General features: G+C 45.2%; 1 protein-coding gene across 3 annotated transcripts in view; it reads right to left on the reverse strand.

Annotated features, from left to right (window-relative positions):
• Positions 1 to 1,262: 1,262 nt before the first annotated feature.
• Positions 1,263 to 25,111, reverse strand: part of LOC144480324 (mitochondrial import inner membrane translocase subunit Tim23-like) — a 43,222-nt gene continuing 19,373 nt past the window's right edge. The window contains exons 4-8 of one of the 3 annotated variants that reach the window (XM_078199686.1): positions 24,424 to 24,508; positions 13,119 to 13,177; positions 10,986 to 11,096; positions 2,705 to 2,850; positions 1,278 to 1,633 (exon numbers count right to left, since the gene is read on the reverse strand). In XM_078199686.1, the coding sequence (XP_078055812.1) occupies positions 2,735 to 2,850; positions 10,986 to 11,096; positions 13,119 to 13,177; positions 24,424 to 24,508 (371 nt within the window). In that variant the 3' untranslated portion in view covers positions 1,278 to 1,633; positions 2,705 to 2,734. Of the gene's footprint in view, positions 2,851 to 10,985; positions 11,097 to 13,118; positions 13,178 to 24,423; positions 24,509 to 25,111 lie in introns of all 3 variants that reach the window. The other 2 variants (XM_078199684.1, XM_078199683.1) reach the window with 2 other exon arrangements.

A 25,111-nucleotide genomic window follows, 5' to 3' on the forward strand; every position in this document is an offset into this window, starting at 1 on the left:
GAGATAGATTTTTGATAAGGAAAGGGATGAAAGGTTGTTGGCGGGAGGGGGTGGTAGGTGGGAAATGTGGTGGTAGGTGGGAAATGTGGTGGTGAGGTTACAAACAGATCAGCATCTCATTACAACTTTTTTTCATCCATTAATAAGTTTGACATACATTTAATGAAGTGAACTGGTGCAATTTTCCTGCCTTTGGTGATGACTAGAAAATGTGGAGGGTGTGCCACGTGTTGGGACAATACATGAACCAATACTTGCTTTTCAGTGAATTGTAAAAGCTAGCTTTTACTAATTTAGAATGAGATGCAGATTTCAGATTAAGTATTTATAACTGCAGCTTAATCAGAAGACACCCCCCCCCCCATTGTTTTAAATCCTCTGTTTCTTAAAATCTCTTGGTTTTTAAACAATACTACAAAAGATTAGTGATGATCAATGCACCTAGCCAGCACATCGTTTGGTCTGTGGGACGAAACACAGCGCCAGGGACCCAGGTTCGATTCCCGGCTTGGGTAACTCTGTGCGGAGTCTGCACATTCTCCCCGTATCTGCATGGCTTTCCTCCAGGTGCTCCGGTTTCCTCCCACAGTCCGGAAGACGTGTTGGTTAGGTGCATTGGCCATGTTAAATTCTCCCTCAGTGTACCCGAACAGGCACCGGAGTGTGGCGACTCGGGGATTTTCACAGTAACTTCATTGCAGTGTTAACGTGAGCCTACTTGTGACACTAATAAAGTTTATAATGAGAAAGTAGATACCAGCACAGAGCCGGAACAAAGACAGGAAGAGGAAACATTCCCCATTTCTTTATCTCCTGTCAAGGCGAGAGCTCACTTTAAGACTTAGAGCCACTGTTTATGGAGGTTTAGGTAGTGAACACTGAAGTTGAGGGTCAAGGCAGCAGAAGGCAGGTAGATGTTAAATATTTTATCATAGTACTGAGAGGTGATGGCAGGGCACCCTCCCAGTATCCTCACCAATACTTTCAACCAACACAACTCGATTCATTGCATTGCTGTCTGTGGAATCCTGTTGAGAACACAATTAGAAGTCTCACAACACCCAGTGTGTTCACCCCAGTCCAACGCCGGCATCTCCACATCATGACTACCGAGAACACAATTGCCATGTTTGCCAATATGACAATCACTATCCCCAATAAAACATGATGTGCTTGGAGATGGTTTCACCTGATGTTAAATGAATGCAATTCTCCAAACCCTGCAAGGCTTTTACTAAGCTCCAATTTGTTCAAGAAATTCAGAACATCAGTTTATTAAACAATAAATAGCATTTCTTTATTTTGTGCTGTGCTTGTCCATACAGTTTGTGACCAGATTCCTCTAACAGAATAACTTGAAAAAGACAAAACATCATAAAAACATGACATGGTTCAAGGCTGTATGATTCTATCCAAATAATCCGGGTAGCATTCAGAGCACCAATTAGATGTTCTTTCTGTATCCATGCTTTCTGTGGCTTCTCCTGACACTCCTCCAATGTTGAGCACTCACAGCTCAGGTCAGCTGTGGGGTCTGCATTGGGCAATCTGCCCAGTGCCCCAGTCTCAGCATCTTGCTATGCTCAGTTTTCAAGCTTGGTGTGCACACCTCAGGTCGCTGTTTCGTTCCTTTCTACAAGTCCACATGCACATAATTACTGTTCAGTATTCATAACAGCGCTGTCATAAAGGGAAGTACATCAGTAAGACAGGTGGCAATGCGGCACTTCTCGCTTTTACTGGAAAGGTGGATGGATGATCGTGGAGGGAGATGAGTGACGATCGCAAATTAAACAAGCAGGTTGGGACCAGCAACTTCCCCCTCCCTGCCAACCCCCAGGATTACAATCAGAAATACTGACCGCAGCATTAGACAATCCACTCACACCGAAAGGGGAAGTGCTGGACTGTATTGCACAAATCATGAGGTTCGCCATTTCATTCGCAGCAACAGGATACAGGGAATGAGGGGAAACCATCCAGTACATCTGATTAGTTCCTTTAGCGTAATCACTGGCCAGATCTGATAAATGAAAATATAATTCTCTGCAGCAGGACACGGCAACCAGTCTGACTCGCAAGGTTGTTGCACGTGGATAAAACAGATCAGGGACACTTGTCTGGGGGGAGGGAGGGGAGAACACTGTAGCCCATCACGGAGGCAGAGATATTACCTATTAGTATTTAATGTACAATACTTGGCAATGACAGCCGATGGTGTATTGTCACTATTGAGTTCAGACTTACAGAATTGAGAACACTATTGGCCCATTTACAATAGTTAATCAGAGTCTTTAACCAATGATTTTGTGGAAATGGCCCATGGAATCCAATCCAAAATCTGACTGCATTGCTCCCCTCAGTGTTGCTGCAGTATTCAATTCTGCTAATGGAGGTTGTGGCTAATTAGTTACCGACTGCTCCAACACAATCGTTGGCTTGTTCTGCACTGATCCATCAGACTGAGAACTGCTGCTGACCTCACACCTGGAACTAATGGCATCTCCAACTCCCGCTGACTGCTGATGTGTCCAATGTCGCAGTGGGACTGTGACCAGCCAGCACTGCAATGTTATCCACTCAACATCTGCAAGTGACCTTCAAATCATCACCAAATTTAGGGATAAAGTGGTAGTTAAGAATTTGTTATTTTATAAATTCAGATGTGACTCTGGGTTCAGGTCTCATTCACTGTACAACACACCTATTCAAACTTTCCTCGTACACGGCAGCTTCAGAGGGAATGTCGCACCGACACACCCTTTATGTGGTCCCAGTTGTTGTAGAGTGCGTAGAGTCCAGTCAACACAAAGCCAGCGAATCCTCCCCGCGCCGCCCCACGAAGTCCAGCTGAGGAAAAGAGGAAAACAAAAGGTTTCACTGGATGTGGAACGCAATGGCCTCAAGCTGTTGAGCCGCTCTGCTTTCTGATGCACCACGTAGGTGGGTGAGGATACTCATGGAAGGGGGGTCAGTTGGCGAGACCGCAGCAACACAGTGAGCTGCAGTTAGAAGCACCATCCCAGATGCAACCCCACTGTCTGATGAATTGTCTTTTGCCAGCAGTGCTGCAAAACTGGAAAAAGTGCCCCCAATTTTGTGCCCTCGTCACCAGCACCTCATCAACACTGAACTCCAGGGACCTGCTTGTGGAGTTTCATAGTCTATATCGGAGTTATTCCCCCTCTGTCCCAACTTAACACTGATTGAAACAGAGTGTGCTATCTTGTAAATGAGAGGCATCTCTATTACTACTGGATGGGGATTCATCATAGAAAAAAAAAATCATAGAAACCCTACAGTGCAGAAGGAGGCCATTCGGCCCATCGAGTCTGCACCGACCACAATCCCACCCAGGCCCTACCCCTACATATCCTCCAATCTTTGACATTTTTATATAACCACAAAGTTATTTGGTTGTGAAGAGGGTTTCCAAGGTCACGAATGAGCACGTGACTGTGCCCCGGTGCAAAAGCATATTGTTTGCAAGTTCTGGAAGGTGTACTGATGGTGCAGGTACTCAGAACTATGCCATTTTCTCTTTATACATTGCTGTTGCAGAGAGCCATCACAGACACAATGGGCTGAATGGCCTTTCCCCAAGCTGTGAGCCTTCTATATTTCATCTCTGCCAGATGACAGCAATGTTTATCCCCCACACAAGACCAAACACAAGTGATTATCCCCACTGTGGAATTAAGAGGCTTCTCATTTTCTGTTTAAACAGCATTTCTCCATGGACAGCCACTTCACTAATTCCCCAACCTCCTGGGGCAAAAAAAACCCAAACAGGAACAAACTGCAATGACCCTGAGAGCACAGCTCCCGAGTCAGCAACTCCAGCAGTTTCACTTCCAGCTGTCGAACAGCTGATAGCAGACAGGGCGACACCTCCCTCCCTTTTATCAGACCAGTATAAAGTAATCAACTCATTTGCTGCTCTGTGCACCCAAGCCCATATCTATCCTACACACTGTACTATAACACACAGGGTAAAGAGCCTACTTTAACCTTCAAACTCAAGTGTAGCTTGTGGCTTAGTTTGTGGGACCCTTTGTCACTGGGTTTGCTGGTGTGAGGGTTGCAGCCAGTGTCATGTTCCTCAAGGCCCTGTCATAGAAACAACAAACTCTCCCCACCTCCCTCTCTCTCAGGTGGGGCGGCACGGTAGCTGCTTCACAGCTCCAGGGACCTGGGTTCGATTCCCGGCTTGGGTCACTGTCTGTGTGGAGTTTGCACATTCTCCTCGTGTCTGCGTGGGTTTCCTCCGGGTGCTCCGGTTTTCTCCCACAGTCCAAAGATGTGCGGGTTAGGTTGATTGGCCAGGTTAAAAATTGCCCCTTAGAGTCGTGATGCATAGGTTACAGGGATTAGCGGGTAAATATGTGGGGGTAGGACCTGGGTGGGATTGTGGTCGGTGCAGACTCGATGGGCCGAATGGCCTCCTTCTGCACTGTAGGGTTTCTATTCTATAAAGGTGCAGGGCAGCAGGAGGGACTGGTGTTGTGTTCTGCCATCCCCTGATCATAACATTTTCAGCCAGGATTCCTACTTCCCATCACCAGCTGGCAACCACTGCATGTGGGCATGTGTGGGGCAGATGAGGACAGGGCCAGCTGTGACGTTCCAACAGTTAATAGCCTAGTGACGTCCGTACGGAATATCACACAGTACTGAAGGGTGAACAGCACCCGTGGAATTGTACAACAGCAAGAAATCAAAGGTTTCAGATCAGAAGACAACAACAGCCAAAAATAAAATAAAGATGTTTCCAGGGCACTGCCGAGATGCAAGTGAAAAGAACATAAACAGGAATAGGTGACAGAGAGAACTCAAACTGCCTCGGCCACTGAATAAGATCACATCGACCTCCTAGAACACAGGGATGGGCAATAAATGCAGGCCAGAAAGTGATGCCCACGTCCCACCAATTAATGCAAAAAAACATACTTGCATTAGCAAAAAGAGTCCCGATTCCAGTATCATCGTGTCATCACTGTCTGGAGGTTGAGAGGGGTGGAAAAAGGGGGTAACACATGATCTAGCCCCATCTCATAGAATCCCTACAGTGCAGAAGGAGGCCATTCGGCCCATCGAGTGCACCAACCACAATCCCACTCAAGCCCTATCCTCGTAACACCACATATTTACCCTGCCAATCCCCGACACCAATTAGGATCAATTTAGCATGTCCAATACACCTAACTCGCACATCTTTAGACTGTGGGAGGAAACCAGAGCACCTGGAGGAAACCCACGCAAACACAGGGAGAACATGCAAACTCTACACAGACAGTGACCCAAGCCGGGAATTGAACCCGGGTCCCTGGCGCTGTGAGGCAGCAGAGCTAACCCACTGTGTCGCCAGGGTCACAGGAACTCAGGCTATTTAGGTGCAGAAATCATAGAAATCCTACAGTACAGAAAGAGGCCGTGCGGCCCATCGAGTCTGCACCGACCACAATCCCACCCAGGCCCTACCCCTACATATTTACCCACTAATCCCTCTAACCTACGCATCTCAGGACACTAAGGGGCAATTTTAGCACGGCCAATCAACCTAACCTGCACATCTTTGGACTGTGGGAGGAAACCGGAGCACCTGGAGGAAACCCACGCAGACACGAGAAGAATGTGCAAACTCCACACAGACAGTGACCCAAGCCAGGAATCGAACCCAGGTCCCTGGAGCTGTGAAGCAGCAGTACTAACCACTGTGCTACCGTGCCGCCCAGACTGGGAACCCTCTCAGCAACAGGGCAACAATTTTCAAATGGAAAGGAAGCTTTGCCACAGAAACATTAAGGGGAACTGGTAAATTTTTAACAGGATCTCATTGCAATCCATTCACGACCTCTGCATTTGTACTTCTCTGGCAATGCACATTTCCAGGAACATAAAAGGTATTTCATGTTTAAAATGTCAATGTAAAAGAACACATCTTCACCCTTGGCCCCTCTCACTGTGTCCATTACTGATATGTAATCAGGCACAAAACAAGCCTGTGTGTGCACGTAGTCAGTGTCGACAGCTCAGCAAGGTCAGCAGTTTGCGGTGTTGAGATAGATTGTACACACAGCTGTCGGTCCATCAGTTGCACAACTGTTATCCTTGCCCCGTACAAAAGGGTGCAGTCTATCTGATGGTGACGTCGTGAGCAGTGGCAGGTAAGGGGCTCAATGAGGTGCTGCCCTCACTCAAACAGCCACCCAAACAATCCACAGCAGGGTTAACTGGATAACGGTCAGGAGCAGGAACCTGGACTAGTTTATCCCCTTGCCTAAAGTATGAAAATAAACTGTAACAACCACTTTGCTGCATTGACTGGAAAGAACCCCAAACGTGCTGACAAACCGCTCCATCTTCTTTAACATGGCCATAACGCAGTTCCACTGGGGGCCTCGGGAAATGCTGGAAATATTTCTGCGGATCTATGCAATGCTAAAGTATTCACCCTCTCATCTGATAGAGATTTGCTGAGTTTCATGTGCTGCTCCTCACTGCTTTCAGAAAGCTTCTTTACAATATTCGGGTAAGCGTTTTCCAAGGCGGCCTTCGCGACACACGACGGCGCAGAGTCGCTGAGCAGAAACTGATAGCCAAGTTCCGCACACACGAGGACGGCCTCAACCGGGATATTGGGTTCATGTCACACTATTTGTAATCCCCACAGCTCGCCTGGACCTGCAGAGTTTCACTGGCTGTCTTGTCTGGAGATAATACACATCTTTTTAGCCTGTCTTGATGCTCTCTCCACTCACGTTGTTTGTATCTTAAAGACTTGATTAGCTGTAAGTATTCGCATTCCAACCATTATTCATGTAAATTGAGTCTGTGTCTTTACAAGCTCTGTTTGTGAACAGAATTCCCACTCACCTGAAGGGGCTTGGAGCTCCGAAAGCTTGTGTGGCTTTTGCTACCAAATAAACCGGTTGGACTTTAATCTGGTGTTGTTAAACTTCTTACTGTGTCGGCTCGGGGACAGGGAAGCAGGTCGAGAGCGATTCGATCTAGAAAAGGTTAGTCCCAACTCAAAACTCATCCTCAGAATTGGGCTAAAGTCTGAAAATGGCTGAGAATTCCTTTTCATTTATTCTTTCATGGGATCTGAGCATCATTGGCAAGGCCAGCATTCAATGCCCATCTCTAATTGCCCTCGAGGTGGTGGTGAAATGCCTTCTTAAACTATTGCAGTCCATGTGTAGGTACACCCAGAGTGCTGTTAAGGATTCCAGGATGTTGACCTAGCAACATGTGAAGGAATGGCGATATATTTCCAAATCAGGATGGTGAGTGTCTTGGAGGGGAACTTGCAGGTGGTGGTGTTCCCATGTATCTGCTGCCCCTGTCCCTCCAGATGTTAACAGTTGTGGGTTTGGAAGGTGCTGTCTCAGAAGCATTGGGGAATTCCTGCAGTGCATCTTGTACATGGTACACATGGGTGCTACTATGTGGTGAATATTTGTGGAGGGGGTGCTTTGTCCTGGACGGTGTCAAGTATTTTGAGTGTTGTTGGAGCTGCATTCACTCAGGCAAGTGGAGAGTATTCCATCACACTTCTGATTTGAGCCTTGCAGCTGGATGGACAGGCTTTGGGGAGTCAGGAGGCGAGTTACTCGCCGCACGATTCCATGCCTCTGAGCTGCTCTTGTAGCTACGGCCAGCCCAGTTGAGTTTCTGGTCAGTTCATAGTGGGGATTGTGTGAAGGTAATCCCATTGAATGTCATGGGGCAATGGTTAGATTCTCTCTTGTTGGAGATGGTCATTGCCTGGCACTTGTGTGGTGCGAGTGTTACTTGCCACTTTGTCAGCCCAAGTCTGAATATTGTCCAGGTCTGCATTTGGACATGGACTGCTTTAGTATGAGGAGTTGTGAATGGTGCTGAACATTGTGCAATCAGCGAACATCCCCAATTCTGACCTTATGATGAGAGGAAGGTCACTGATGAAGCAGCTGAAGATGGTTGGACCTCGGACACTACCCTGAAGAACTCCTGCAGTGATATCCTGGAGCTGAGATGACTGACCTCCAACCACCCACAACCATCTTCCTTTGTGCTAGGAATGACTCTCTGATTTCCATTTAATCCAGTTTTGCCAGGGCTCCTTGAAGCTAAACTCGGTCAAGTGCTGCCAATGCTAGAGGCAGTCACTCTCACCTCATCTCTGACATTCAGCTCTTTTGTACAAGCCAAGGCTGTATCGAGGTCAGGAGCCGAGTGGCCCTGGCGAAACCCAAACAGTGCCTGATTGCACTGTTGGTGACCTCTTCCATCAGTTCACTGTTGATCAAGAGTAGACAGATAGGGCGGTAATTGGCCGGGTTGAATTTGTCCTGCTTTGTGTACATTGCTGGGTATATGCCAGGATTCCAGCTGTACTGGAACAGCTTGAATAGGAGCACGGCAAGTTCGCAAGCACAAGCCTTCAGTACTATTTTTTCAAGGTTGTCAGGGCCCATAGTCTTTGCAATATCCAGTGATAACACGTGGAGTGAATCGAATTGGCTGAAGGCTGGCATCTGTGACATTGGGGACCTCCAAGATGGATCATCCACTCAGCACTTTTGGCTAAAAACTGTAGCAAATGCCTCAACCTTATTTTTATAGTGATGTGCTGGGCTCCCCCAGCATTGGGGATGGGGATACCTGTGGAGCCTCTTCCTCCAGTGAGCTTGCCAGACCATTTCAGAGGCTGTTTAAAAGTTAACCATATTGCTGTGGGTTGAAGTCACGTAAAGGCCAGAGCAGGTAAGGACAGTAGGTTTCAAAGACATATTGAGGGCATTAATGAACCAGAGGAGGTTTTATGACAAACAACAATGGTTTCATGGTCACCGTTGCTGAGATTAGCTTTTCAATACCCCCCACCCCGCCCCCGCCACCACTCGGCACTAACACCAAGTGTAAATATGTCCTTTCAATTTGGGCAGCTCTGAGCAGAGATGCTAACGCCTCTCAAGCTCACTGCATGTGCTTTTGATGTCCTGATTGACCCAATATCCTCACTGAAGCTACAATTTATTTCCCCGCACCACCCAAATAAACCAGCAAAATTTAAAAATAAAACCAAGGAATCGATAAGATTAGAAACTAGGTCAATTAGCAATTTCTAAATCGAGATTGATAGATTTTTGTCAAGGGCATTAATTGTTTTGGAACCAAGGCAGGCAGATGGAGTTGAGATATAAATCAATGATATAAATGAATGGGCGAGCTGGCTTGAGAACTGATCAGGACACAGGGATGGGAGGAGGCCTACATATGAAAACATTCTTTTTATAGTCTGAGCCCAAGTAGACCAGCTATCTTGAGCATGCGTGGAAGATTCACCCTTCATGGACTGTGTTCCATTGCACCACCACCTGTCGGATTCCCAACGCTTCACCGTGCCCAGCAGATAAACAATTGCAGCCATCTAGACTATCCCTAACCTACAGAAAATTAGGATTGGCCCTGTGAACATAACATTGATCAGACTGAGCAGCTTGCTTTGGTTTTAATATCACAAGAGGCTTTCCATCAGTTCCTCACACGACACTATCTGAATATTTCACAAGAGAGGGAGAGGTGAAAACCTAAGGGTGAAGGAAAGTTAAATTTGAGAAAAATCTACGAACAAAATTTGGAATAAGACAGGTGGACAGCGGGCACCAGCACTGATGCAGTGGGCAAGGTAGTCGGCACCAAGGCTGTAATATCCATGATAAAAGACAGATCATTGGCACGCTGGCACAGTGGTTAGCACTGCTGCCTCACAGCTTCAGAGGCCCGGGTTCGATTCCCGGCTTGGGGCACAGTCTGTGTGGAGTTTGCACGTTCTCCCCGTGTCTGCGTGGGTTTCCTCCAAGTGCTCTGGTTTCCTCCCACAGACTGAAAGACGTGCTGGTTAAGTGCATTGAAGTCTGGTGCCTAGGGGAATTTCACAGTAACTTCATTGCAGTGTTAATGTAAGCCTTACTTGTGACTAATAAACCTTTTTGATATCACTGATTTATCGGCCTTTTTTGATGGACAAATGCTATATATAAATTTTGATGCATTGCCGGTTTAAATTTTTGCGGCCAAAAAACCTCAAAACACAACAATAGGATGCAATCAGCTGAGGGATTACTGCAGAGAAAGATCCATATTCATACTGGCTGAATATCCATGTAAATGCTACCCATATGGGATATCAACTCAATCTGTAAGTACTAATAAGTACCCAATTAGATGAACATTACCAGACCGCATCCCAAGGAAAGAGATTTTGTAAAGCTAATAAATTTCCCGGATTACAAAAAGCTTCTGGAGATTAGGCCTTGATCAGCTAATGATTGTGTTCAATTTTTATTGCTTCTTTTTAAACAGCAGCATAATGGCAATAGCTAAACATTACCAGAGACATGTGACACAACACACGTGGCATGTTTCAGGACACCCTTGATAGCTGGAATCAATGAACAATGAGGTTTCGTAGCCTCTTGCAATTGGCACTATGAAGGATCTCAAATAGTTTCTTTTTACACAATTTTAGAATTACCAAAAATACTGCAACAATTTGCAGGTTTGGGAAGTACTCCTTTACCACAAACTGGCACACCTCACCTTTCTTCCAACATACACAAATGTAGCCCCCAATTCCATAATAGCTTTGGGACGCTAACTAACTAGGCATACCGCTGTGAGCAAGTGGAGTGATGTGGAGTTGCCGGCGTTGGACTGGGGTAAACACAGTAAGAAGTTTAACAAGAAAGCAGAATGTTAAACTTCTTACTGTGTTCACCCCAGTCCAACGCCGGCATCTCCACATCATGACTACCATAGACACCTCAAACTGCCGGCTCCAAGTGGAGAGGATCTCCAAGAAGATCGCGCATATCGACACAGACATCAAGTTTCTACAAAGATGCAAGAAAGCAGAACTTTAACCTGGTGTTGTTAAACTTCTTAGCAAGTGGAGTCCCAGGTTATTGAGACTGCAGATGCCATCGCGTGTTTACCTGTGGATTTGTAGAGTAGGCCAGTCAAGGATCCCGCTGCCACCGTGTTCAGATCATCCTCTGCACCGCGAACCTTTTCTATGACAACACCAAACGTGCTGTACAAGAGAGCTGCATGGGACAGAGTCAGGTATAAGTGTTACAGCCAGTTGGTACTGTACACAGGAAGATGCCGGTGCACTTTTGAGAACAGCACACAATGAATCAGTCACAAGTGCACACACAGACAATGGAAACATGAAACGGTACACACTACACCACACAGGTACAGCAGTGCAGTAATTATGGTGCTGACATACTCAGAGGCTTGGGCTAATAAACTAAAAGAATGAGAATTCTCAGCCATAACACTATGCTACACAGTCTAGAAGATTCCATGGCAATTTAAGAAATCAAATTCAACTCGAACAACAAAAAGAATTAGGAAATTAGACGGTTGATTACAAAAAGTGACCATCATGCTTAACAATCCAACTCATTCTCCAATGCGCTTTAGGAAACATGTTGGCCTAAACTGGTCTGGTTTACGTGAGGCTTCAGTCCCACACCATGGCCGACTCTTAACTGGCCTCTGAACTGCTCCAGCGCCACACTCTGTTTTGAGGATGTGCCATCGTCAGCGTTGTCCACCAAGTCCAACATTTACAACAGAAAGGCAGGTAGACAACAATCATTTCGATAAACATAAGCACAACAACAGTGTAGTACTCACCTACTGCAGCAATGATTGATAGCTTGTAGATTCACAACTATAGACCCCAAACCCTCCCAACCTCAGCTGTGCTACTTTGTGGAAACTCAAACGAAGATCATGTCACTCCCACACAAGGAGACCAGAATTTGTTCCCCGAATGCCTCAAGTAGTTAAAAACCCGCACATTCCAGATCATAAATTTATTTCCTGAGATGTGTCTATTGTGAGAATTGAGGTGTTGACAGTTGCCTTTAGTGCCCTTGGGCTGCGAAGGGAAAGTCACAGTTCTTGCACCCGATTACAATCCTGTGAACCCTGCCGGTGTAGACATTGCACAAGCAATGGATAAGGTCAAGCTGTGGTAACCTCCCAAGGTCAACACTCAAATAGCTATTTGTAGGATGTACCCTATGGGTTGTCAGCAAACTTGAATTTCAGGTCAGCATTAGAGGAAGGAAAGGATAAGAAATAGAAAAATATGAGGTCAATGTCAAGATGGGTACAGGAGAAAAGATGAAGAACTCCACTGATTGCTTGGACGTAGGAACCATTTGTGAGCCATGCACACTAGGAAAGACCCAGATTGTTAACTAAATTAAGCTGAGGCAAAGAAAGAGGAAATCTATGACAGAGGAGGCATTTAGCCCATCCAGTCAGTGCCTGCCAGGTATCCAACCCAACCCCATTTTCTAGCTCTTGGTCTGTAACCCACAGCCCTACAAGGACATATCCAAGTATTTTCTTTAAAGCAATGATTTCTGTCCCTCTCACCCTTTCAGGCAGTGAACTCCAGACCCCCTCTACCCTCTCGGTGAAAGCCTCTCTCAATTAACCCTCTCACCTTTCTAGCACCTGCTTCAAGTTTAGGCCCACTGATTGTTGTTGACCAAGGAAAATGGAAACTTCCTAGCCACTCAGTCTAGGCCCCTGAACTTTATACATCTCAGTTAAATCACCCCTCACTCTCCTCTGTCCTAAAGAGCTAGAATGCTCAATTCATGTCAACATCTTCAAAACTCCTCTGTATCCACTCTCGTGCAATCACATCCTTTCTGTCATGCAGTGGCCAGACTGTATGCAGTAGTCCAACTAGTTTTCCATACAGCTCTGGCATAACCACCCACTACTCTTCCATTCTATGCCTACGCTAAGTATCCTATATGCCCCCTTCCTTAAACACTTGATCGACCTGTCCTGCTACTTTCAGACAGAGATCTGTGGATATGTATTCCAAAGTTTCTCTGTTCCTCTATGCACCTCAGTATCCTACCAATCACTGAGTAATCCCTTGCCCTCATTTATCTTCCACAATACATTAATTCATTCTTCTCCAGATTTAATTTTGTTCGTGACTTTAGGGTGCAGAATTATCAAAACTTTACTCATTTCAGGCCTGGTGAATCAATCGGATCAGAAAACCAAATGCAAGAACAACTTACCCAAGGAACCGAGAGTGTTGGCCCACAGAGCTCCCTGCCTTGTGACCATGTTCAGGATCCTGCAAAACAAGACATTTTGGATTGAGGCCTTTAAACATTCAAACAAGCTTGCAATGTGCAAATTTATAATTTGTTTTTTGAATAAGCACCCTTAAACAAAGCAAGACCTTCCACAGCTCTTGAAAAAAAGTGGAGGAACAGGCCCAGCTGATCAGAATAGCTGGGGGACATAACTGGAGGGGCAGCCAGGTTGGGTTTAATATGATTTGAATATGTGGCAGGGATTTGGGCTGAATGGTCGAGGGCTTGAAAGTGAGGGGGCTGCCAGAGAGAGGGAGAAGCAAGATGCACGGTGGATGGGCAGACAATTGGAAAGTAAGGTGGATTAGATTGATTCACTATGTCTGAAATGACTCCATTTTTTGATAATTCTATTGATGCAAATCAATCTAGAGCAATGTGAGGTAACGTATTGGGGAGGGTAAATAAGGGCAAGGGAATACCCATTGAAAGATAGGATACAGAGCTGTGTAGAGGAACAGTGGGAGGGCATAGCTACAGTTCCCTCAAGATAGCAGGACAGTAAAGCAAGTGTTTTGAGGTGGAATTCAGTGGGAAGCTTGGGCTGATCTTGATCACAAAAAGGACAGGCTCATTGGGATCAATTTCAGCTACAATCAACTGCAGTGATTCAGGAACGATTCAGCAAAACAGGCCACATGAGACACTCCAGCCTGTGACAAGGACATTCTCCAAACCGAGTAAACTCACTGAACCACAATATCTTTCACCAACAGCAGATCCCCATCAACAGTTACAGGACACAAAGTGATAGCTAAAACAGAATTAGGCCACATTTTTTGTTTATATACTGACCATTTGCGAGCAAGAGGATGCACTTAACTTATGAAACCAAATTAAAATCAGTAGCTACAGTCAACAAAACCATTCATCACCACAGAAAAAGAAATGTTAAGGACCAAGTAAATAAAGGCAAGGTTATGAATCGACTTTTAAAGAAATTACAGTTCCCACGGTGATGAGGAAACTCCGGTATATGTTGGAGTCAAGACCAGCACGTCACCTTGTTAACCCAGCCACCTCACACTGTCAGACTCTGGCAGGAGGCCGATTGCAGACTACCCCGGTTACTGCTACTTAGGATCAGCATCAACTTTAAAGGCATTCAGGTAGGCCTTTTTATGTCAGTCAGAACAAGCAGTTCCCTCAGCATCTATCCGTACTTAGAACATTTAATGTATAGCGATTTGCTCTTTCAGTATTACTGAAAGCTCAATTATACCAGTACCAGAAACCTGAAGCACCTGTATTCAATGGGGAGATGTGCAGAGGTTTAAAAACCTCAAAACATCAGTCTAAGGTTGTTTAAGAATCTTTTGCCTGCAGCAGGGTAACAAATTTAAGGTTTCTTAAAGTTTATTTATTACTGTCACAAGGAGGCTTACATTAACACTGCAATAATGTTACTGTGAAAATCCTCTCGTCGCCACACTCTGGCACCTGTTCAGGTACAATGAGGGAGAATTTAGAAGAAACCATAGAAACTTTACTTTATAGAAACATAGAAATTTACTATGGCCAATGCACTTAACCAGCACGTCTTTCGGACTGGACCTGGAGGAAACCCACGCAGACACGGGGAGAACATGCAGACTCTGCACAGACAGTGAACCAAGCCTGAAATCGAACCCGGGTCCCCGACGCTGAGGCCACCGTGGTATTAGTCAAGTCAACAGCAAACCTGCACGTGCATACCTCGGGATCACTTTCAGTTCTTTAAAATGCTGGCAACCCATAGTAGGCCAGGCAGCTGTGTGTAGGTTTTCACCTTAACCTCACTGGTCTTATGGTGTACATAGGGATGGGTCAGGAACAGTGTAGCAGGGAGGCAATGTTGGCAAGAGGGCAAACACACAGGCCATTTGGCCTAATGCGTCAATACACTAGAGATTAATCATGTGTAATGTTACACTTACTGGAACACCCGTACAAACATTTGTAGCCCACTGGCACATGTCTGATAACCCTCCCGATACTGATAACCCACTGGCACAGAACCAGACCACCTTAGAAAAATTACATTCTTTCCTGATTTTCAGTTCCTAGAATTTCAAAAACTGAACACAAATTAAACGATAGGTATTGATAGCTAAAACAGATAGTTCCTTCAGAACTCATTGTACAAAGCATTGTAGTAAGAAACATTTACAATCTTCAACTTGGAGCAAGTGACCAATTTTAAAGTTTGAGGGGGAAAAATGACAAACATTTTATTATTGGTATTAACATATTCCATAAGAATATAGGACTATAATTCTCTATTTAATTTAGCCAATGGGTTATTTTGTGGGATAATAGTATTTTTAAAGTGTTTATAGAATACCAGAACTTCATTGGGGTGGCTAATGAAAGCCTGATAGAAAAGCAACCGTGTACTGCACACAACATTTTTAATTTTGCAGATCTCCTGTGATGAGGAGAAGGACAGCACGGTGGCACAGTGGTTAGCACTGCAGCCTCACAGCACCAGGGACCTGGGTTCGATTCCTGGCTTGGGTCGCAGTCTGCACATTCTCCCCCCGTGTCTAAGGGGGTTTCCTCCGAGTGCTCCGGTTTCCTTCCACAGCCCAAAAGATGTGCTGGTTAGGCGCATCGGCCATGTTAAATTCTCCCCCAGTGTATCAGAACAGGTGCTGGAGTGTGGAGACTGGGTGATTTTCACAGTAACTTCATTGCAGTATTAATGCAAACCTCATTGTGACACTAATAAATCAACTTTAAACATTACACACAACATACGGCAGAAACAGGCTATTCCATTCAATTGATCGATGTTTAAAATCCATACACACCACCCTGCCCCTTACTACATCGTTAATACTGCACACACACCTCGCCCCTTATTACATTGCACCAACATATCCTTCTATTCTTTGCTCCTTCATTTGCTTATACCACTTCCCCTTAAAAAAAACTATACTATTCACATCAACTACTTCATGTGGTAGCAAGTTACACATACTAACCACTCTGTGAATAAATTTCTCCTGTACTCCTTATCGGATTAATTAGTGACAATCTTAGATTTCTAGTCCCTAGTTCGGACTCCCCACAAGTGGAAACCCCTTCAGTATTGGCCCCTTCATAATTTTAAAGATCGATTGGTTAACTGAAGTCCTCGTTAAAACGTGAGCACTAAAAAGCAGCAGAAAGCAAATGCCACCCTGACAGGAATTCATAACACTTTATATAGGAGATTCGTTACATTTTCTTCACCCAACCTCGTCCCAAGCTTCACAATTCAGTATCTTAATTTCCTTGGACAGCAATTTCAAAAAACTTAAAACCACAAATTCACCTGCTGATGCCATGTTTGGGAATACGGTGCTTTTTGAGAATTGGATCACAACTTTAAAAAAAACGCTCACCCCTGCAGCTCCATCATGCTCATTTTCTTTAGATTATCCAACAATTAGGAAGAAATTTAGTTGGGAGAGGACAGAGATACAATCAGGAAGGGGATAATGAAGTGTTACAGCACCTGTTACCTTGAGGGAATGGACAGGAGTTACTGTCCGTGGTTTGATGTACCAGAATAACATGAACTCATTACATGGTTTCAAGCAGCTTCCCAAAGACCAATAACATCTGAAACAAGGTTTGACAACCCAAGAGCAATTAGAATGCAACATCATTTTCAAGGAATTTTAGGAAATGATCATGTTGACAGCCATAGTAACATTTGCTTTTATTGTTGAATGACTCAGTTTCCAAAGCATTGTGTTCCCAAAACCCCAAAAGTGGCGCGTCTTGCCAAGGTACTAACACCTACAATCGGTACATTATAGCATCTCTTCTCAGTATGTTATAGACACTGACATCTCCCCGAGGAGGGGAATAATAAAACATATGAGCCACGTCTAATCCTGTCCTTAACCCACATCTACACTCATTCTTTCAAATTGGAACTGCTGGGAAGAGACAGAATCATCAGTAATTCCTCCCCTCATTTCCTGAGGCGAACTGGAACAGCCCTCAGCTAATTCAGTCCAGATCATACCCAGAATCGTCCTAATGTGTAGTCTGGCAAGCTGCAAGATTTTACTAATTATGACCACAGGCCTCTGAACATTCACATAATGTCCATTTGAACTGTGAAAAACTCCCAGTGTAATTATAAAGGTGCGCATGTGATGACAAAGAACAAAAGAAGAAAATTACAGCACAGGAACAGGCCCTTCAGCCCTCCAAGCCTGCACCAACCATGCTGCCCGACTGAACTAAAACCCCCTACCCTTCCAGGGACCATATCCCTCCATTCCCATCCTATTCATGTATTTGTCCAGATGCCCCTTAAAAGTCACTATCATATCTGCTTCCACTACCTCCCCCAGCAGAGAGTTCCAGGCATCCGCCACCCTGTGTGTAAAAAAACTTGCCTCATACATCTCCTTTAAACGGCATGGTAGCACAGTGGTTAGCACTGCTGCTTCACAGCTCCAGGGTCCTGGGTTCGATTCCCGGCTCGGGTCACTGTCAGTGTGGAGTTTGCACATTCTCCTCGTGTCTGCGTGGGTTTCCTCCGGGTGCTCTGGTTTCCTCCCACAGTCCAAAGATGTGCGGGTTAGGTTGATTGGCCAGGTTAAAAATTGCCCCTTAGAGTCCTGAGATGCGTAGGTTAGAGGGATTAGCAGGTAAATATGTGGGGATAGGGCCTGGGTGGGATTGTGGTCGGTGCAGACTTGATGGGCCGAATGGCCTCCTTCTGCACTGTTGGGTTTCTATGATTTCTAAACCTTGCCCCTCGCATCTTAAACATACGTCTCCTGGTAATTGACTCTTCCACCCTGGGAAAAAGCTTCTGACTATCCACTCTGCCCATGCCCCTCACAATCTTGTAAACTCTGGACATCACACAGCCACAGGAGGATTGTGCAACCTCTCCTGAACGCTTGTTGTATGGGAATGTAGGGGTCAACTTTCATGCGACTGCTCCTGTTTCATGAGAGGAACAGTAGTTGGGTAGGGTGGATTTTATAATCATTTCTGTTCAGCTATTTTCAAGTCGTCTGTAGCAGTCCCTTTAAGCACTGCTGGTTAGGCTATTTAACATCAACTACCGGAGGGTTGATTGTACAATGGCACTCAAGCCACTCACTGGTAATATTGCACTTTGATCATTAACAAATTGAGGGATAACAGTGACGAGGAGCTACACCAGGTCCAGTCCAGAACAATGTTTGAATGATATATTATGAAGGATATAGAAAAAATTACTAAATCTGTCAAATTAGGCAGGAGAAATATATATTGAACATTAAAGTACACAATGGAAGGCTGCTGTGCAAACAAAGGCTTCTGGTGTTTAGTATTCTATGTCATTCTAAGTACATTGCAGCCCATTAACATTCTCTGGGTATAAAAAATTAGCCCATCCAGACTGGCTAACAATGTCAAGGCTTTTTATAGACACACCAGGTCAGGGTTCTGTATTAATTATTCAGATGGAGATGTAAAATCCACATCAAGATGATACAGTCCAGTTGCTTTATTAGGCCATTAGTGGCAGAAACTAGGCAGCGTAGCACATCCTATCCTTTATTCTCCAATGAATCACAGAATCATACACAATGGACCTTGTGTGTTGACTTTGCCAGCTTTGAAACTGCTACCCAATTAGTCCCACTCTCCTGCCCTTCTCCTCACAGCCCTGCAAATGTCTTCTTTTCAACTGCATAGAGATTCCCTTTTACAATCCAATCTGTTTCTACCAAGCTTTCATGTGGTGAATTCTAGATTGAACATGAAGATTCACACTTTCCAACATATGAATAAGGATGATTAGGCCATTCGGCCCCTCGAGCCTGCTTCACCATTTAATAGGATCATGGCTGATCCGATATTAACCTCAAATTTACATCCTGCCTATCCCCGATAACCTATCATTCCCTTGCTTACCAAAAATCTATCCACCTTTAAATATTCAAAGACTCTGCACCAGCACCTTTGCAGGAAGGAGTTCCAAAGATTCACAGCCCTCAGAAAATGTTTTGCCTCATCACAACCCCTTATTTTTAAACAGTGACCCACGGTTCTAGATTTGCCCACATCTTACTCAGGCCCACCCCCCCTGGCCTATCCCTGTAACCTCAGGCATTTATCATGGGCCAATTCACCTAACCTACATATCTTTTGATACCAAGGGGCAATTTAGCATGGCCAATCCACCTAACCTCACACCTTTGGACTGTGGGAGGAAACTGGAGCACCCGGAGGAAGACCAGAATTGAACCTAGGTCCTGGCGCTGAGGCAACAGCACTAACTGGGGTGGCACAGTGGGTTAGCACTACTGCCCCACAGCACCGGGGCCCCAGGTTTGATTCCCGGCTTGGGTCACCGTCTGTGTGGAGTCTGCACGTTCTCCTCGTGTCCATGTGGGTGTCCTCCGGGTGCTCGGTTTCCTCCCACAGTCCGGAAGACGTGCTGGTTAGGTGCATTGCCCATGCTAAATTCTTCCTTGGTGTACCCGAACAGGTGCCGGAGTGTGGCGACTAGGGGATTTTCACAGTAACTTCATTGCAGTGTTAATGTAAGCATACTTGTGACATTAACAAACTTAAATTTTAAAACTTAAAGCACTGTGCCATCATGCCCAATACTGTACTCCAGATGTGGTTGCACTCACGCTCTGTATAACTTTCCTACTTTTTTATTCAATTCTCCTCACAATAAGCGATATTTCTATTAGCTTTCCCGATTACTTGCTGCCTTTTGTGATTCACACACTAAGACACCCAGATCCCTCTGCACTCGAGTTCTGCAATCTCTCACCGTTTAGATAATATGCTTCTCTTTTATTCTTCCTGCCAAAATGGACAATTTCACACTGTCCCACGTTATACTCCATTTGCCAGATCTTTATCCACTCACTGAATCCATCTATATCTTTTTGTAGCCTCCTTGTGTCCACTTCACAACTTACTTTCCTACCTGAACAATCTTAAACACTGACGTTTCTGCCCGTGGACAGTCTCATTAAAGTCCTCATAATTCTGAAGGTATCAAATCTCCCATTAATCTTCTCTGCTCAAAAGGAGAAGAATTCCAATTCTTCTCGTCTCTCAAGTCCCTCATCCCTGCTACCATTCTGGTAAATCTCCCTCTCAAAAGTTTGGATATTTGTCCTAGATTGTGATGCTGAGAATTGGACAGAACACTTTACCCAAGGCTGAAGGTCCTTGCTTTGTACTCTCTTACCTATATTTACATAGTCAAGGATCCAATTTTTTTTTAAACAAAGTGCTTTTTTGACAGTTTTATCAATAGTCTCTGCTCCTGTACCCCATAAAATCCTACCATTTGATTCTGAATGCTTCTCCTCAGTCTTCCTTCCAAAATATATCACTTCACACTTCTCTCCCTTAAATTTAATCTATACATCTACCCATTTCGCTATCTCCTAGTCTGCTACTGCCATAGAATCCCTATAGTGCAGAAGGACACTATTTGATCCATCAAGTCTACACCAACCTTTACCCAGGCTTACCCATAACCACACCTATTTACCCCGCTAATCCCACTAACCTGTGTGTCTTGGAACACTAAGGGGCAATTTAGTATGGCCAATCCACCTAACCTACATACCTTCGAAGTGTGGGAGGAAACCGGAGCACCCGGAGGAAATCCACGCAAACACGGGGAGAAAATGCAAACTCCACACAGTCACCCAAGAATAATAGAATCCCTACAGTGCAGAAGGAGGCCATTCAGCCCATCGAGCCTGCGCCAACAACAATCCCACCCAGGACCTATCCCCATATATTTACCCTGCTTGCCCCCCTGACACTAAGGGGCAATTTAGTATGGCCAATCCACCTAACCCACACATCAATGTGGGAGGAAACCGGAGCACACAGAGGAAACCCATGCAGACACGGGGAGAACGTGCAGACTCTGCACAGACAAGGCTAGAAATGAACCTGGGCCCCTGGCGCCGTGAGGCTGCGGTGCTAACCACTGTGCCACCCTGCTCACTGTTTACTACATTCCCAAGTCTGTCATAAGTGGTCTGTCAGGACAAACCTTTTCCCCAGGTCTCAGCATTTGGAATCAGCAAAGTTAATGTAATTCATTTTTAAATTTAAAAGACGATTTAAACGTCATGTGCCAACCCCGTCAGCGATCAAATGTAGATGCAACTGACGAAGCAACTTCCAATTCAGCGACATGGCAAGACCACGATGACAGGGGGTGAAAACAAGTCCTGCCACAACTTCCTTCTGCTTTGGACAAAAAATAAAGTTCTCAAAATTCATTTTGCTCCTTCCTCATGTTTATTGTTCTCAGTTTGAGACACAGCCACATGCTTCACCCCTTCAGCACAAGGCATGCAAGAGGGCCAGCAGGTAAATAGCTCATCTCGTCAGCTTCATGGCTGGCCTACAGAATATCAAACACAAACAAGCTCACTCTTTCCTTCCCTCGGGTATCTGCACTGTGGAGATACCAGAATCTATATCATGTAGGATCTCAGTTCAATCTTGAACTGGAATAGACACAAGCTGTAGTAAAACAATGGCTAAACATCTTAATTACTGGTCTTATACACAACCTGTAAAAAAAAATGAACAGGAACTATGAGTTATTTTAAAATGTGGAAAAGCAGGGCTAGCTTGGCTCAGTATCCATGTCAGGCAATAGGGGTGAGCAAAAGGAGGAACAAGAAACTTTAAAAAAATATTCAAAGGATGTAATTAAACAGGAGAAAAGCAAGTACACACACAGGCCTCGGAGTCGTAAGGCTGTGGGTTCAACAGAATGTGCATCACACAACCTAGACTAATATTGTTCAGTAGCAAGTGTGTGGTACATTGCCAAAGATTTTATAAAGTTAAAGTTTATTTATTAGTCACAAGTAAGGATTACATTAGCACTGCAATGAAGTTACCGTGAAATTCCCCCAGTCGCCACACTCCGGCACCTGTTTGGGTCAATGCACCTAACCTACACATCTTTCAGACTGTGGGAGGAAACCCACGCAGACCCGGGGAGAACGTGCAAACTCCACACAGTGAAATCGAACCCAGATCCCTGGCACTGTGAGGCAGCAGTGCTAACCACTGTGCCACCGTGCCGCCCCGAAAAAGATATAATCTTTTTCATTGAGGTGTTAAGCAGAGGAAAGGCTTGCCTGTTGGTTAAGTGGACATTACAGATCCCATGGCACCACTGGAAGAGTTCTTCTCATCTTGGTCAACATTCCTCTTTCAACCAACATTAAATGCCTAGTTATCTCTTTGGCGTTTGCGGCAATGGATTACGGTAGTCAGTCAACAGCTGCGTAATACTTGGGACAATCCATGGATATTAAAATGCTGTGCAAGTAGCAATTTTTAAAAAATGTTCATAAAGGTGACTTGTGTTCTTAATTGCCCAAATATCATGCAATTTAAGTTTGCACGGTTACTAGGCGGAGGTTGAGAAAGGGAGGATGAGTGTGCACTTATGATCATATTTATCAAGACAGACATATTACATGAGGAAGCAGACGCAGGTACCAGATAAACCTATAATTGCGCTCCACAGCATGAGGCTCTTGTTCCAATGAAGCGATGATTGCTCACCCTTGTCTTACAGATACCTGTGCTTAGCTTGTGGAATGTGTGTCCTTGCAGTCCATGCAAGGTATTCACATGCTGCAAAGGGCACACTGTCCTTCACATTTCCACAGAGCCACTCCGTCATTTGCTGATTAAATCTATATCACCATCTTGTGGTTGAACACAATTCAGCAGCTGCCCCTCCGTTCCATCATCTGCTAAATGCAGTTTATTTTGGTTTTGCCAAGAGTCAGAAAAATTCCAAGAGAAAATCAAGGGTACAAAATGCAGGATTTTGTTTCATTTCTTTTTACACAGGCCCCAAGGGATCCCAGACTCCACACCTGCTAAAATGCCACCGTATAAACACAGTGGAATTAAACCAAAATGGCACTTTCCAGGTTAGCAACCAGGGACACTTTCACTTGGGATCAGGCTGCTTACTCCCGTGCCAAAGATGCTGTATGGCACAAGTGGGGGATGCAGCAGATACAGTTTTTAAATAAACCAATCATCCCAGCTATAGGACAGTGGGTGACATAGCAAGGAGTGCCAGGGACCCAGGTTCGATTCCAGCCTTGGGTGACTGGAGTCTGCACATCCTCCTTGTGTCTGCGTGGGTTTCCTCCGGGTGCTCGGGTTTCCTCCCACAGCCCAAAGCTGAGGCCGGTTAGGTGGACTGGTCGTGCCAAGTTGCCCCTTGGTGTTCCAAGAATTATAGGTTAGGGGGATTAGCAGGGTAAATGCATGGGGTTAAGGGAACGGGGCAGGAGATGAGCCTGGGTAAGATACTCTGTTGGAGAGTTGGCCCAGATTCAATGGGCCGAACGGCCTCCTCTGCACTAAGGACAAAAGAACAAAGAACAGTCCAGCACAGGAAACAGGCCCTTCGGCCCTCCAAGCCTGTGCCGCTCATTGGTCCAACTAGACCATTCGTTTGTATCCTTCCATTCCCAGACTGCTCATGTGACTATCCACTGTGGGGATTCTATGAATATCCAGAACAATTTCTGAATTTAACTCCGACTGACGAACTTGAGAAATGTCACAAGGGTTTCAAACTTCCTCTAGGTACTGCAAATTCAGTCTGCATCGAGTTAGCTTTACACACAGCTACATAGAAACTAGGAGCTGGAGTAGGTCAAATACAATGGTTCCCGAGAATTGCTTTTTGAAAATTCATTTACAGAATATGGGCATTGCTGGTTGGCCAGCATTCATGGCCCTTCAGAAGGTGATGGTGAGCCACCTTTTTGAGCCGCTGCAGTCCAAGTGCAGGTACACTCACAGTGCTGGTAGAGAGGGAATTGCAGGATTTAGACCCAGCGACAGTGCAGGAACAGCAATACATTTCCAAGTCGGGATAGCGAGGGGCTCAGAGCGGAACCTCCAGGTGATGGTGTTCCCAGGTATCTGCTGCCCTTGTCCTTCTAGATGATAGTGGTCGCGGGTTTGGAAGGTGCCGACTAAGGAACCTTAGTGACTTCCTGCAGTGCATCTTGTAGATTGTACACACTGCCGCTACTGTTTGCCAGTGGGGAACTGAATGTTTGTGGGAGTCAAAGGGCGGCTTTGTCCTGGATGGTGTTTAGCTTCTTGAGTGTTGTTGGAATTCTACAGTCTACACCTTTGCGGATCTCCCTTATCCATCAGATGGATAGTCTCTATATGAATGGGTACTCACTGAACATTTCTGGGTTTTGACCAAGCCATATCACGAGTCTCCTTCAATCCCAGACGGAGGCCATTTACCGCACCAATAGCAGCGCCTGATGAAACAGAGAAGAACTATAAATGATTACACAGACGCAACATCCAGGTTTATAAGCCAGTGTCAAACTCCATTTCCCAGATAAACATTCCAGAGCTGGTACTAAATGCGCAAAGGAGTTACGTATGCATGCTGAAAGTGAGTTACGGGGGTATGAAATCCTCCTTATGCCCGCAATTAAAACACCATCAGATTCAGTGAAGAGCACCCATCCACTAGACCATTAATGCATCCATCTCCACATCAATGGCAAGGGCTCTGTTTGTGAACCTACCAACTCAAAATATCAGGAGCTGTTCTGAACTATGATGCGACTGTCGCTGGAAACTGGATATGGATTAAATTAAATGCAAGATTAATCAGAAATTTGGGACGTTCCCCTCTTGCCAAAGAAATTTCACCCGCTCCTAACCGTGAATAATACAGATCTCTTTGACATTCATCTGGAACTGCAAACACTTCCATCCATTTACAAGACCTTTCCTTTTCTGCCAACCCTGCAGCAGGAATGGAATGAATCATGTATCTGCACAGGTTACTGCAGAGCAGTGCTTTTTCTGGAAAGGCAAGAGGTTTGGTGATGTAGTATAACACGGTAAAG

The sequence above is a fragment of the Mustelus asterias genome, chromosome 28 (assembly GCF_964213995.1).
Source record: "Mustelus asterias chromosome 28, sMusAst1.hap1.1, whole genome shotgun sequence".
Taxonomy (NCBI): domain Eukaryota; kingdom Metazoa; phylum Chordata; class Chondrichthyes; order Carcharhiniformes; family Triakidae; genus Mustelus; species Mustelus asterias.